At 37.5% G+C, this 15,550-nt stretch overlaps 1 protein-coding gene across 1 annotated transcript; it reads left to right on the top strand.

The window, feature by feature from the left end:
- The first annotated feature begins 1,417 nt into the window (after positions 1-1,417).
- On the top strand, positions 1,418-14,820 carry LOC143855078 (uncharacterized). The gene is made up of 7 exons (XM_077365242.1): positions 1,418-1,888; positions 6,938-7,078; positions 7,181-7,546; positions 8,353-8,598; positions 12,489-12,581; positions 13,722-13,922; positions 14,434-14,820. The coding sequence occupies exons 1-7, from the start codon at positions 1,478-1,480 to the stop codon at positions 14,647-14,649; spliced, it is 1,674 nt and encodes a 557-aa protein (XP_077221357.1). The 5' UTR covers positions 1,418-1,477; the 3' UTR covers positions 14,650-14,820.
- The last annotated feature ends 730 nt before the right edge of the window (positions 14,821-15,550 follow it).

Below are 15,550 nucleotides of genomic sequence, written 5' to 3' on the forward strand. Positions count from 1 at the left end.
TGGTTTGAATTTTCTTGGTAGAATCCTAAGCAATGCTTGATGGATGAAGGAGCTAGGGTCATCCGATCAACAAGTTCTTATGGCTGGTCAGATCAACATACTCGAACACGTCATTTTCTCTTTAAAAATACAACATATTTCTTAGACATCGTGGTGCCATTAAAAAATTAAGATCCGGATATCCCCACCTCGAATATCCTACTGAAACTTTCAATTGACCAAATCACCCTTAACTTTTATCAAATGACCATCAAACGTACTGCACAATGAATCCATTCACTTGCCATTAAACTAATGCCTAATTACGAAGAGAAAAGCGTTCCTAGAGCTTAACTGAGCTTTAGTGGTTTATAAAGCCTCCCTCCCATTGGTTTGTATAGCGGGTCCCCCCTTAAAACGCATAGCGGGTGTACAAGAAAGGAACTAATTTGAGGCTTTATAAACCACTAAAGCGCAGTTAAGCTCCCTGCAGTGCAAGAACGCTTTTAATTGATAAGTGAAATTAGCTATTTTAACTATGATCAATGGTGAAAACATGTTAGTTGTAATCCAAGAAAATTATAATAGGCTATTTGGATATATGGAGATTTTTTATTGGAAAATATATTTTCTTGTGTTTAGTATATTTACTTTCCATGGATATTTTTTCCAAATAAAAATTTACTCTGTTTTCAATGAAAATTTAAAACCTAGACCCTAGTTTTTTTTTCCAAGAGATATTATCTCCCGACTGATATCCACACAACCATGTTTTTATAATTGGCGAACTCACCTTGTTATACACTTTCTAATTGGATGTTCAGAGCTTTTGGGAATTATATCAACCTCTGACAGCTGGTTTAACAATGTAAAACAAGATGAGTTAGCCCCATTAGTGCGAACATTAGTCCCCTATTATTTCTCATAGAATTTTTTTAATAATTCTTCCCTTAGATCCAATTATCCGATTACCCCCTTGGGCTATTATGATGATTTCTTCTAATATAATCACTTTTAGTTTAATGAGAATGCCTTCACGTTCTATCAAGATCGAACCTTTGTTGACTTTTACTAACAGTGAGTGTGTTTAACTCAAAATTGCACTAAATTCTAAAAAGAAAGAAATAGAAAATTACTCCGAAGGCCCTTTTCTATATAGGGAACATGTGATCAGAGCAGTTGACTTGGTGGGCTATAAAATATTTACATAGAATGAAATCAATGGTGCAGACCACCATTACATACGCCACAGGTAAAGGGAAGATGATGGTTCAAAGTAAGAATGTAGAAGCTTGGAGATTAGCTAGAGTTTTTTATTAAATTTCTACCATTTATTTCATTTGTCCATACTCCTAGATATCCTTAGTTGTTGGACGTTCTTTGCCCATTGAGTTGCACATGTAATCTTCTCTCTCTTTTGGCCCTTTTAATAATATAGTTGTCTTTCTGCAAGGGTATTTGAACTAAAGCCTAGGGTAGTTCTGCCATTTTCTGAAATATGAAAATGGGTTCTTGTATTAAGGAGATAGTGAGGAAACCCCCCCCTCTCAGACTCTCACTGCCTTTTTTTTCCTGGAAGAACATGGAAGCATTTCCGTGGTTTTCCCGATCAAAGCATCTTCTCATTTTCTTCATTCTCTTATTTGGATTAATTTTTCCACATGGGTATGCTTTGAAATTGCCCTTCCACCCAAAAGACATTCTACCCTTGTTGCCTAGGCAATTCTCATGGCCTTTGCTAAACACTCTCCACAGTGCAGTTGATCTCCTTCCTTCTTTTGTTGGATCTGCTTCTTCTCCCAACTCTTCTCTAGAGTGGAAGGGCGCTTGTTTTTATAAGAACAAAGCCTGGCTTGAGTTTCACAACAAAAGCAAAAGCCAATTTGGTGGAGGGACACTCCATATCAAGGTCAGAATTAGATAAAATTACTGGGTTTTTTTTTTTTAATATTGAGTTTGGAGGACTTGGGAAAATATGTAGTTGGGTTTGGTGTATATTTGGGAAATTTATTGCTAAATCAAGTAGAGAAATTGGATTGGATTTTTTTTCTTCCTCTTCGTCTTTACTTTGTTTTTACTCATCGGATTGTTTGATTGTTTGGATGTTTGCAGAAATTGTATTGTCTGGATGTTTACTTCCATTCGTTTGCTCGATTTTTTTGGGATTTTTTTTTTTAATTTCGGAGGGAATGGACTAATGGGATTTGGGTTTGGTGAGCTTTTGAGCTTTTGGCAGGTTTTAAGGTGTTGCTTAGGATGAATTGGATTTTTGGGTCTTTTGGTCTGAAAGATTGGTTTTGAGTTTCTGTGTATTGTTTTCTAGTTGTAGCAAAAATCAGCTGCTTGGAATTCTCAAATTATGGGTTGGTTTGACTTTTTAAACAATTTGAGTAGCTTTTCAAGGATTTTCAGTTATTTTATTATTCATGAAGTGTGTGCGAGTGTAAGTGTGTATGTGTGTGTGTGTGTGTGTGGGTGGGGGGGGGGGGGGGGGGGGGGGGAGGGGTGTTAGTGCGTCCCTGCCCTTGGACAACCCATAGGGGTGTGGATTCTGCCCTCTTTTAGTTTCTCTTTCGACTTGTGTTCTCCATCGCATCTTTGTTGTCTTTCCGTGGAACTAGAATTTTATGTCTGTTTTGCAGCCCATTTTGATCTCTTGGACATCCGTTTGCAATTTAATGAAATTGACATTTGGGCCTGGTGACATTATTTGGTTTTAAGTTGCTTTTTTTTCAATTTAGTGCAGGGTTTTTTTATCTTCTTGGGGGGTTTTTGGCATTTGAGTGGGATCAACTTTCGGGTTTTGTGCGTATTCTAGCATTTCTAGAAATTTATTTTTTAAATGTCCACCATTTGTATACGTTTTCATATGTTTCCGTAATTTATTTTTTTTAAATTTCCAACCGAAACCAACAGGGTTCATTTTCATGGCAACCAAAACACATACTGAAACTGAAACCTGAAACCTTGAAAGTGGGTGACTAAGGTCTTGATTGGATAACGTGTGGAAGTTAGGATTTCGAGTGGATGATTGAGGTTTCAAATGGAAGTGATGTAGAAATTTGGGTTTTTGGATACATGAGAGTTTCAAATGGAAAAGAGGTGAACATCAGGGTTTTGAACGAAGTGAAGTTGGGATTGTGGTTTTTGGATGAGTTAGGGTTTTGAGTGGACAAAAAGTAAGGATTAGGATTTTGAATGGTATGAACACAAGTTCAAGCATGCAACAACTCCAATGGTGGAGGAGTTGGTAGGTCTAAGGTCTGAGATCCGATAGCATGATCGAGTGCCTAAAGACGAGAGAAAGCAATGAGTCTATAAGACTTCAGGTCTGATAGCAGAAGGGTGTGCCTAAAGACAAGACAGGAGGAAGATTAGGTTTTTGAAATCAATATTTATTTTTTTGAGAAATGGAAAATCTCTTTCTCGAATCCTTGATTGCCTTGCTCTGATACCATGTAAAGGATCTTGCAAACTTATTCGAAGGCATATCCAAAGGAACGAGTAATATTCAAAGACAAATCTTCTCTGCAGCAGTCCAGTGGGCATCTAGTCCAGTGGCATCGGGGGCATTCTGAGAAACGAAACTAGTGAAGTTCTTAGGGCTTTTTCGGGACCCATAAGTGAGAAGGGTGTTAGTTGGGGATCGGATGATACTTGATTAGACAAGGGATTTTAGGCGCAGCGGAAAAGCCTAAAACATAAATAAACATTTTTTTTTATCCCTTGCCAAAACCCGAGAACCTTAGAGACTAGATTTGCCATTGGTGATGAGAATAAAATACAAAGATTGGAAATTATACCGAATTTGGTTATTCAACTGATAACCTCTGCTTGATCTAATCCTCATCTGGCTTCTTGCCTTCCCAAGGTAGCTGCCCTGGAAGTTGAATCAGTGACTTCCTTTGATTGCCATAGACAAGAGGAAGAACTCTTCTTCTCTTATGATTCAATCCAAACTATTGATAAACTAGAAGCAAATCCTATTAGCCCCTTTTCCAGGAGAGAGAAATCTTTTGAAGCTAGGCTAGTGAGAGAGGAGAGAAAACATCAAATGCAAGTCTGGACTTTTTTCTTTTCTCTTTCACCTCTATATGGTTTCTAATTTCCCTTTGAAAATAAAACACTTATTATGAGTTAGTCTAAAATAAAAATCTTTTATTTATTTTCTTCATTAGACTTTAAACTAATACAACTCTTTATATTTATCTCTCTCCTTTATCTATTTTCAACCAATAGGAATTAAGCAACCAATTTACCCAAATAAGTTAATTAATTAATCATATTAATTAATTAACTAACATGCACTGTATGAACCAAAGTGTGTGACACCATATATATATATATATCTACGGTGTAAATCCTCCTTGTATCTCATACAATGGATCTCATCCGTCTATGTAGTCTATAAATTTGGGACCCCGTTCCTCCAGGATCATAACGGGTCAAGGGAGTTATGAGTGTGGGATTGTCGCAGGGATCCGATGACCGATCTTGCGGAACCCAAGATGGGCGCCACTGCGACCTCACTCTGTAGTCACCCTTTGGACTCATTGGGCAAATGGCCCCCACCAGAATGTATCCCTGAAGATGGCCGCAGGATCATCCTATACCTCTAATCACATCTTATTTGTACGTCCCTCCTCCAATACTCATCTACCGGGCTGGGACCTACGGAGGGTAGACCGTAGACATTCACTACCCTTGGGCCCACCTAAGGTATACCTTCCAATCATACAGCCTGGCCCGTAAATGCATTTGCAAATCCCTTTCAATACACACAAGCATTTTAGAAATCCTTTGATAAACATTTTACCAAATTGTCACTTTTAAAGGTCTCTGTTGTGACTGAAACTGGAGATAACTTTCCTCTTCATAAGAGATGGAAGATTCCATGTTGGGTATCCCTATTGACCTCGTGGGTTACCCTAGGACCCACTACTACCTGAATGTGACTCTGGAGCCAAAGCCACTGTAAGGTAGACCCAAGCCATAGGGTGGGCCCACATACTAATATGACCCTCATGTTGAAGGGCATATAAAGGGTCTTGTCTTTGCAGAATAGCCTTATCCTTATTCCTGCCCACAGGCTATTCTGGAATGATCCTGTTTAGTCCGTGAACCATTCATTGCACCCATTGTGCAGGCCTAGGATCCATTACCCCAGTGGCCGAGATAAGCCACCCCAATCCGTGTGTGGAGGCAAGGCTGGTGCTGGTTGTGTACAGGAAGAGATGTCCAATCTCAACCCCAACCAGGAACCTTTAAGGTCTGCAAAGAGCTGGAATATCATATCTTCCCGCCCCTTAGGATCTGTGATCCATGGGCATGATATTCCTACTTTGCTGCTTAGGGACTAACATGTGTCAAAAGTAGGCATATCATACACATTCAAATAGCATGAAATAAACTTATTATCAATAAATAAATTTTCAATAAAATAAATGTACTAGGTTTTAGGGCATAAACACTAGCAAAGGGGTCCAACGAGGCGGAGGTTCGGGCGGTAACTCCATGGAATAAGGTTGACATACGAGTCCCCATTAGAGCAGATTATTATTTTGGGAGACTCCTGCAACATTATCAGTTAGGTGAGAGACCGGGACGCTATTCCATAGATGTTCACAGAATCACAGATGCTTTAGAGGAGATGAATGACAGATTAGATGGTCGTGATTTAGAGTTACGGCACGTGTGGCGATCGATTAACTCGAATGCAGATGCTCTTGCCTGATCGGGTGGACAAAGAGGAGCTTTTGTCGATCATTCGCCGCCTTAAGGCTGTAGTTATGGTTGTGTGTTCCTTGTTTTTGTTCTATCACTATACTAACGGTGTTTGTCTCATCCATGACCATCTCAGTCATTGGATTTTGCTTTATTAAATAAATTTTCGCCATCTAAAAAAAAAGGAAAAAGCTTTCCATAAAGAAAGGAGAGAACCATCATAATTCGCTAGGCTTATATTGTATTGTATCATGCATATATAAAAATACAAGTTACTTAATTACAAAACTGCCATCAATGAAGAGACACCATGAGAGACTTAAGTATGCACCATACTGAAATAGGGACTTTCATGTTATGTCTAAAAATGACACCATGTAAACTCTTAAGTATTATATGTAGTGGGAAGAGGAGAAGAATAGGGAGTAAGTAGTGGGAAGGGTTGTATGATATATTCATTCATCTGACAAAAGAGCTATTTCAATGACTTCTATGCATACACAAACAAATGACAGACCCTTAGTGAAGGGTAAATGGCCAGTTGTAACATAGACTACTTGCAATGGTGGAGTTCTGTGGGGATAATGTCTGCCGAAACTTTCAATTATTTGTCTCTTGAGTAATGTGTGCTCCCTGTTGTAGGACTTTCCTGCCCTTGAATATGGAGGAAACATACTATCCAAGTCTTTTTATTGTTTGGTAGACCAATATATGTTTCTCTCCTGCAAGATATTGGCTCATATTGCTATTATACTAATTATTGTGATGAATTTGTTTGGAGGATTTTAATCACCTTTGTTTGTTGTCCTTGAATTGTGAATCTTCAGTTTTTTTTGTTTTTTTTTTTTGAAAATATTCTGTAAGTATATAAAATAACAGCAATCATTTTTTTATTTAGCTATTTTTGCTGGGGGTGATTCTCCTAATAATAAAGATATTAGATGATGTGTACGTGTTATGCTTAGTTTTTGTGTCACATAATGAATCAGTCCAGGTGGTTCCTGTGTTTGTAATTAGAGGGATGTCCTACAATCCTATAACAATACAACATTTTTGTTAATATGTTTTCATATTTTTTTCTCAGTGTCTTAATTGGCCGATTCCTCTGCTTGTGAATGCGATGTTCTTATAGAATTTTGTTGTTTTTGCTGTCCCCCTTCCATGATTTTTTATGTCACAAGGCTTATTTATATGTGACGAAGATATATCCTCAAGTTTTTATATTTCTTTTCAGACTAGCAATGCTCACAGTTGGACGTGTATTGATCTCTATGTCTTTGCAACTCCGTACCGTGTGACATGGGACTATTACATCTTGGCTCGAGAGCATACCTTGGAGATTAAGGAGTGGGAATCAGAAGCTGAGCTTGAATATGTGTGTTGCCATTTCCAATTGTTTGTTTTTTTTTTTGGAATAGTTGCCAATTATTAATGATTTACTATCTGCTCTGATTTCTATTAATTTTCTATGTATCAGGTGAAACATAAGGGTGTATCTATCTTCCTAATGCAATCAGGAATGCTGGGAACCCTTCGAGCTCTATGGGATGTGTTTCCTTTATTTGCAAACACTGGATGGGGTGAGAATTCAAACCTTGCTTTCCTCAAGAATCACATGGGGGCAACATTTGAACAGCGTCCCCAGCCATGGATTTCAAATATAAGCGTTGTTGATATTCACTCGGGAGATTTCTTAGTCATATCAAAAATTCGTGGACGGTGGGGTGGTTTTGAGACTTTAGAGAAGTGGGTTACTGGAGCTTATGCTGGTCATACAGCAGTTTGCTTGAAGGATTCTGAAGGAAATCTTTGGGTTGGTGAATCTGGACACGAAAATGAAAAGGTAAGACCATGCCAGTTGCTAAAAGTACCGATATTATTCCAATTTTTATCATCGAGATTAATATTAATATCTTTAGGGAAATGTTATCAGCACTACCATATTTTGATGATCGCACTCCTCACTTTATTAAAAAGTACAGTATGGCCCACACCATAGGATGATCCAAACCGTCCATTAGATGGGCCACAGCCTACATAGGTAGTGCCCCAAAAATCATTTCCACAGGTTGATCCTAACCCTCCGATCTATAGAGTGTTTGGATCAACCCTAAGATTCAGTCCCTCTATAGATCGGAGGGTTAGGATCAACCTATGGAAATGATTTTTCGGGCACAACCTATTTAGGCTGTGGCCCATCTAATGGACGGTTTGGATCATCCTAGGGTGCGGGTGATACCTTACTTTGTAATATAGTGAGGAGTGCGATCATCAAAATATGGTAGTGCTGATAACATTTCCCTATCTTTATTGATGATAACTGGCTTGATAGCAATTCCTTATTTCTCTTGAATGGTAAAATGATGCTTGAAGGCTTCAACACGGACAAGAAAATAACTAAATAAGCTTTGGCAGCATATTACTAGACAATTAAGATTTTGGTTCGGTTCATGTTTACTCATTCATATTTTAGGTGGGCCTTTCTATTCTGAAGGATCTTAAATTTTGTGGGTACTACTAACATACAATCTTGCACCACTGTTTCTCAATATTTATTCATATCATTATACTTGTATGACAATTGGGTTGACATTTTTTTATTAATATTAAATTGCCAGTGAGCTAGTGCCTTTTTTTTCATGTTCTCAGGGAGAAGACATTATTGCTCTCTTGCCGTGGGATGAATGGTGGAACTTTGAGCTGACAAAAGATGACTCTAATCCTCATATTGCATTGCTTCCTTTACATCCTGATGTTCGGGCCAAATTTAATGCGTCCGCAGCTTGGGAGTATGCAAAAAACATGTCAGGGAAGCCTTATGGTTATCATAATATGATATTTAGTTGGATAGATACCATAGATGGGAACTACCCACCGCCCTTGGATGCACATGTGGTAATGATGTTATCTCTACCCCCTTATAACATTTCCTTTACTAACTTGTGTAGAATCATAGATATTTACATTTTTTTGAATTGTTATCATAGATATTTACACTTTTCATATGTTTTATTAGCATGTTTCTTTTGGATTAGCAATTATTGGTATGTTACTAAAAGATTTATTTATTTTACTTAGTTATTGTGATTGTTGTCATTTTGTTATTTTATGTTCAAACCCGTAATAGCATTTGTATGCGGCACATGTTCATATCTTGAAATTGCTAAGAATTTATTAAAAATCATGGATTCGTGTTGAAGCCATGTACTAGAGAGTTTGTGTTCAATGGTTTGTGTCTAAAAGTGCTGATGGGACCATCCTAGGGTCCATATTCTTATTCTAATTTTTTAAGTGTCCTTTAGATATCTTTTAAGTCCCTTAAGATATAGAAAGGTTATCTTGAATTAAGCTTCTTGCAGTTGTGGACTCGGAGAAAGTCATAGTGGAAAGGGACTCTCTTAACGTTATTAGATGGCTTAGCGGCTCCCATCCTTATCCGTGGAGATTCGCTACCTTTATCGAAGAGATTTTAGATTGGGTGGGGGAAGCTCATCCGTCTTTCGCTCATGTAAGGATATCGGCAAATGGTGTAGCTGATAGGTTAGCTAGGGAAGGCATATCGAGGGAGATCTTGGAGTTATTTGACTTTCTCCCTCTTTGATACTTTCGCTTCTCCCTAATCCCCCGAGGCTTTTCCTTGTATCTATGTGTATTTCTCTTTTATGTTGCTTGTACTGACCATCTCTGTTTTCTTTGGATCTCAATAAAATCTTGTACCATTCAAAAAAAAAAAAAAAAAGATATAGAAGAGGTACCATGATCTTTTCCCAGCCATATCACTTGGTTTCTTTAAGTTGTAGGTGTTTATTATGAAAATTTTAAGTGATAGGAGCATTTAAGTCATTTATAATTAATTAATCACTTAAGTTGTTAAGCGACCACAAGGGCCTGCTTTGCAACATAAGGGAGTCCTTCTATTTGCGGGACTTCAAGTGGGTTAGTTTCCAACATAAGTTAGGAGTCCTAGTGGGTTTGAAGAGTCCTAGTTTACTCATAGTAGGGAAAGTCCATGTCATGATTTTATTTCCAAGGAGGAGTTAGTAGTTCAAGTGTAAGTCCTAATTAGATTAGTAGTTTTTTTGCAACAAGAATTAGTGTTTTTTTTTCCGAATGGCATGCATAGCCTATAAATGTGAAATGCCTATTGCCCTTGAAAACAATTGAATATGAATAAAAATTGATGGTTTCTTATGTTGATGAGATGCGATGGCTTTTTTGAAGTGTGATGCTTCATATTAAGTCAATTTTCTATATATTTTTTAATGGCATTAGGTCAATTTTCTATTATCCTCTTCTTTTTTTTCTTCTAGTCCATCTTTATCTTCTCACGTCCTCCCTTCATCTATTTCTCACCTTTCTTATTTCATATCTCTACTAAGCTTGCCTTTTTCCTTCCATATTCTTTTCCTCCCTTTTCACCCCCTCTGTTGGGTTCATAAACTGCTCCCCTCGGTTGGGTTCATAAACCGCGTCCCCTCAGTTGGGTTCATAAGCGTTTCCATTTCTACAATCTAAGCCTATATCCCTTCTTTCTTAATCTCCTTCTTGATCTAAATGTCCTTGATTTTGATCTCTTTCTCAATCTTTCTTGATCTTGATTTTAATTATCAGCTCTCTCTCTCTCTCTCTCTCTCTCTCTCTCTCTCTCATCTTGGATGTCATGGATTCATATCAAGTCCTTCGAAGTATCATAACCTAGCAATGTTTCCCTTTCATTCTTGCCTCCACACGTTACATAGAATGTGAGTGTAATAAAGGAGTATATATGTGCTTGCATTTATTTGCCAAAACTATCAGGCAATGGTAACTAAGCTTCAAAAGCATGTGACTCGAGCCAGGGTCGACTGTAAGTTGATTTGGAATTGGACTGGATCAACTTGATAATTGACTAGTTTTTACATTTCTGCTAACAATTTAAAAGAAAATAAGAATTAATTTTGAAAATTTTAATGGTTTTTTATTTCAACTGCAACCAACAAGAAACGACCGAAATGTTTTTATTTCCATCCCATTGTAACGATCCCGAACCCAAAACATATACTGAAACCAAAATCGTTAGTGCATTAGTGGTATACTATATCATTACATGTTACATAATTATATGAGAAATGATAGATGCAAGGGCGCCCTTGCATAAACAGCCGAAAAGGGCCCTGATTAGATCACTTCATTTTCAGTTACCTTTTAAAATCGGTTGAAAAAGTACATTCGGTTGCACTTAATGACGTGGATCCATTCAAGAGCAATTTCCCTGCTCTATATGCAAGGGTGCCCTTGCATTTATCATTACTCTAATTATATTTACATGAATTAGTGAATTACATGTGAAATGTGGTGTATGTACTGTGTATATATGTATACATATTTATATGAATTACATGTGAAATGTGGTATGTACTAAATTATCAGATGTGTGTGATAGCGCATGTTACCAGGTGTTCAATGTTATTAAACCATTATGTCTGTCTGTCTTGCTCATAGTTACTAGGGTGGGAAACGGAAACGGGAAACGCATGAAAAAAAATACAGGGGAAACGAGAAACAATAGAAAATCGTACGAGAAACGTATTAGGAAATTATTTGTTTTTTCCACAATGATTTTCGTAAGTTCCACACATGTTTCCTGCGCATTTCATATGCATTTTCTACGACTGTTGCATATGTTTATCACGCGTTTACACATTATTTACATAAGTTTTCCATATGTTTCCCATGTGGCTTAGAAATATTTCTTCAATTTTGTATCATATTTTGGAAACGTTTCCGAAACGTGTTTCCCTCATTTTAGGGGAAACGAGTTTCCCAACCGCGAGAAACGTGTTTTAGGGGAAACGGGTTTCCCACCCGCCCAAGGAGTTTCCGGCAACTATGGTCTTGCTTAACTGATGGTTTCTAAGTGTTTAGGTATTCAATGTTATTAAACCATTATGTTTGTTTGTCTTGCTTAACCGATGGTTTCTAAGTGTTTTTGCTAACATTTCTGAAGGTTCCACCTTGAATGTAATCCGTTGGCTAAAGGGATCTCACCCTTTCCCTTTGAGTTTTGCCTTGTTCTTTGACGGGATCCAGGACCTAGTCCGGGGTGTGCAAATAGTTTTTCAACACATTAGGAGGTCGGCCAATGGTGAAGCCGGTCGGTTAGCAAAGGGTTGCTTAAGGAGGGGCTAGAGTTTTTTTTACTATCTCCCTCCCTTGATTTTATAGTGTTATTAGCCCTCCTCTGTGCTTTGGAGGAGGCTTTCTGGTTGCTCTCTGTTGTCTTGTACCTTGACCACCCCGGTCTCGGTTTTTTTTTTTCTATTAATAAAATTCTTCAGCCATTCTAAAAATAAAATCTATTATGTTTCCAAAATTTTACAGGATTTCAACTGAAATTTCCAACCGAACCGAAATTTAAAACCTTGAAACATCAACACTATGCTAAACTACCTGTTACTATGTAGCCATATAAACAATTTACATTATCCAATTGGGTAGATAGTAAGAAGTCGGTGCCCATCTTCTTCTTTGTTGTTCTTTTGATTAGAATTTCATATGCATAAATATAACACATTGGAGTGATGTGTCATTAAATGTCTACACTCTAGAAGACTATAAGTTACTAATACAAAGCCTACAAACTCCAGTGCTAGAATTTTACAAAACATGTCTTCGTAAGAGTATTACTGTTAGTAATAATGGCCATCACAGCCGTAATTCTTCGACATTTTTTCTATCATCTACTGCCTTCAGTGCATCAATAGTGTGTGTGCATCTTTTGGGCTTACACATGGCTTGTTGTACAGGTAGCTTCTATTATGACTATGTGGAATCACATCCAACCAGCATATGCTGCTAACATATGGAATGAAGCCCTGAACAAGCGACTTGGAACCCAGGTATCTGATTTCAGCCACTTATTTCATATCTTGTTCATCTGTTTGCATATAATCTTATATGAAAATGGTTTTGAGTTAAGTATGATTATTTGCAAATAATGTTTATAGTAGTCTTAAAAATGATATAGTTAAAGGGCTCGGTGATCCGAGAAATATCCGTGACAATTGCGTAGTGTTTACCCCAAGCTTTTAAACGATTCTTGACATTTTGGGGAACCAAATTAATATTGAACCTCCCGTTCAACTCTTCAACACATGCTTGATAGGCCGGTGGCTTCCACCCATGATCAGAACGGTTGCCCATATTCATTTGATCATATAGACAACTAGCCAATACCCTATCCATGGACGTATTCCATTTTATGCACAAGAATTTTCGACGAGATAGAAAAAAGTTTCGGAAAAATATTATCAGATATCAAGGTGGATCTGGTTGCATGGTGCTCTATCTTCATACTCCACAACGGGCATAATCCGCAACTCGCAGACGATTACATGGGAAAGAGGTTCACACACGCACACGCACACACAAAACGGATTATGCCCGTTGGGATTTGTGAGGCAGAGGCTAGAGCTCTTTTGTGGGGTGTGTGAACCTCTTTCCCGTGTAATTGCCTGCGAGTTGCGGATTATGCCCGTTGTGGAGTATGAAGATAGAGCACCTTCTGCTTTGCCCCATGCAACCAGATCCACCTTGAAATCTGATAATATTTTTTCCGAAACTTTTTTCTATCTTGTCAAAAATTCTTGTGTTCCTCTCTTGACATATATGCCACGTGATCGCATAGGGGACAAGGTCCCATAAGGAACCCCTCATCTTTACAATAGGGCTACTACTACTATATAAGAATGTTTTCTTGTTGGAATGATGAAGTACCCATGAAAATCCAAAGCTTCTAATAATTGTCCTCCATATATTAAAAGAAAAGGGGCAGAGTAATAATACATGATCGATGGATTCTTCTGCTGTCTTACAGAATATACAGCTGCTGGCCAGAGAGTTGTGACACCTTTTGAGCCTGTCTTGCACAATTAACAGTTTAATCATGATCAATTGTAGCGAATTAGTGTTTTATTCAGTTCTAGAAATTTTAAATTTCTTCAAAAACATTCAAATAATATATTTACGTTTTTCTGCAGGATCTTGATCTACCTGATATCCTAGTTGAAACTGAAAGCCGTGGTTTATCTTTCGATAGTTTGCTGGCGATTCCTGAACAGGATGATTGGGTTTATAGTGATGGCTATTCAACTTCTTGCATTGCCTTTGTTCTTGAAATGTATAAGCGTGCAGGGCTTTTTGATCCAATTGCCAGATCCATCCAAGTCACTGAATTCACAGTAAGTTCAGGAAATAATTTTCAGTGGTCAAAGGGCCTTTATCTTTTCTAGAGCTGATTGCAACACTGTAAGCAGCCAAAACAATACTCCTTTACTTCTGAAAATCCTTCGCAGCATATGTGCTTCAATTTAATACTCAAACAAGCTCAACTCAACTAAGCCTTTGCCCCAAACTAGATGGGGTCGGCTAATGAATCCTTTAGAAAATTTTCATGATTAATACTCAAACAAGCAAAACCCTAAATTTCACAGTAGTTACTTCCCTGATCTTTGGTAGTATGAGTTGTCCTTTGTACAAGATTCTTTCAACAGAAGTAACTGCATTTATACCGTAAATGTATCAAATACTTTTTGAGGCACTACAAGTGATGGTAAGTTTGGGGAGAGTAATTGTGATGTCGATTAGAACAATGGGTTGTTTAGATCATTTGAAACTCGAATCTATACTCTTAATTTACACTGTTCATTGTCTATTCACAACCCTCTTGCTGATTTATGAAAAAACACGCAGATAAAAGATGCTTACATGCTGAAGTTCTTCGTGGATAACTCGAGCCACCTGCCAGAATGGTGCAACCAAGGGGACACTGTCGAGCTTCCTTTTTGTCAAATCCGGGGAAAGTATCGTATGGAATTGCCAGAATACAATACCATGTATCCGTACCCGCACATGAACGAAAGGTGCCCATCTCTACCCCCAAAATACAACAGGTTAAAGAATTGCTGAAACTGTTTGATATTTTAAAAATCTGTCCATATCAATTCCTGGTTGTCTACAAGGTTGATGAACTGTTAGCTCAGTTGTGTATAATATTGTTTGATGCAATTTGAAGCAGTCAAATGCTAAGGCATGTCGGATCCAGTTGTAAATCTGTTTTAACACATACAGTTTAAAGCATGGTTGCCAGGGTGGGAAACGAATTTGGGAAGCGAAACGGGAAACGTAAGAAAACAGTAGAGGGGAAACGAGAAACGGGAAAGCAAAAAAAAAAAAATCGTACGAGAAACGTCTTAGGAAACACATTAGAAACGTTTCAGAAACGATAAAGAAATATTAATGAAAACACATGTGCAACACAAGGAAAACATGAATATATGGTTTTGTAGATTTAAATTTTGTTAAGTTCAAATTTCTACTTGGATATTTCTTATTTTTAGTTTTTATTACAGTGTACATATTTTTCTTTTTTAATATCTATTCCACAATTTTTTTGTGTTTTTTTAAAAATGATATCCATAAGTTTCACACATATTTCCCATATGTTTTCTACAGTTTTTCCATACGTATCTCACGTGTTTCATGTAAGTTTATTATCTATTTCTCATGCATTTCGGAAACGAGTTTCCCACCATTTAGGGGAAACGAGTTTACCACCTTTCCGAAACGTATTTTAGGGGAAACGAATTTCCCACCTGCCCAAGGAGTTTCCGGCTACTATGTTTAAAGAAAATGAAGTATGTGAAGATCTAGACTGACTACATTCCCCACATCAACTCTTGGAAACCATTAAAATATACCTTTCAAAAAAAAAAAAAAAACTCTTGGAAACCATTAATCAATTTCTCTGCACAGATTACTGCCGTACAATAAAAAAAAAACACTGCAAATTATGCTGAACATGTGGTTT

The sequence above is a fragment of the Tasmannia lanceolata genome, unplaced genomic scaffold (genome assembly GCF_043159265.1).
Source record: "Tasmannia lanceolata isolate RefF3 unplaced genomic scaffold, GAP_Taslan_0.1 ptg000020l, whole genome shotgun sequence".
NCBI lineage: Eukaryota > Viridiplantae > Streptophyta > Magnoliopsida > Canellales > Winteraceae > Tasmannia > Tasmannia lanceolata.

What these genes read in the sequence shown, in the direction of transcription:
- LOC143855078 (XM_077365242.1), top strand. Translation starts at nt 1,478, where the DNA reads ATGAAAATGGGTTCTTGTATTAAGGAGATAGTGAGGAAACCCCCCCCT. An exon ending in CGCCCTTGGATGCACATGTG is followed by an intron (nt 8,599 to 12,488) that starts GTAATGATGTTA and finishes CTTGTTGTACAG; the next exon opens with GTAGCTTCTATTATGACTAT. An exon ending in TCCAAGTCACTGAATTCACA is followed by an intron (nt 13,923 to 14,433) that starts GTAAGTTCAGGA and finishes AAAAACACGCAG; the next exon opens with ATAAAAGATGCTTACATGCT.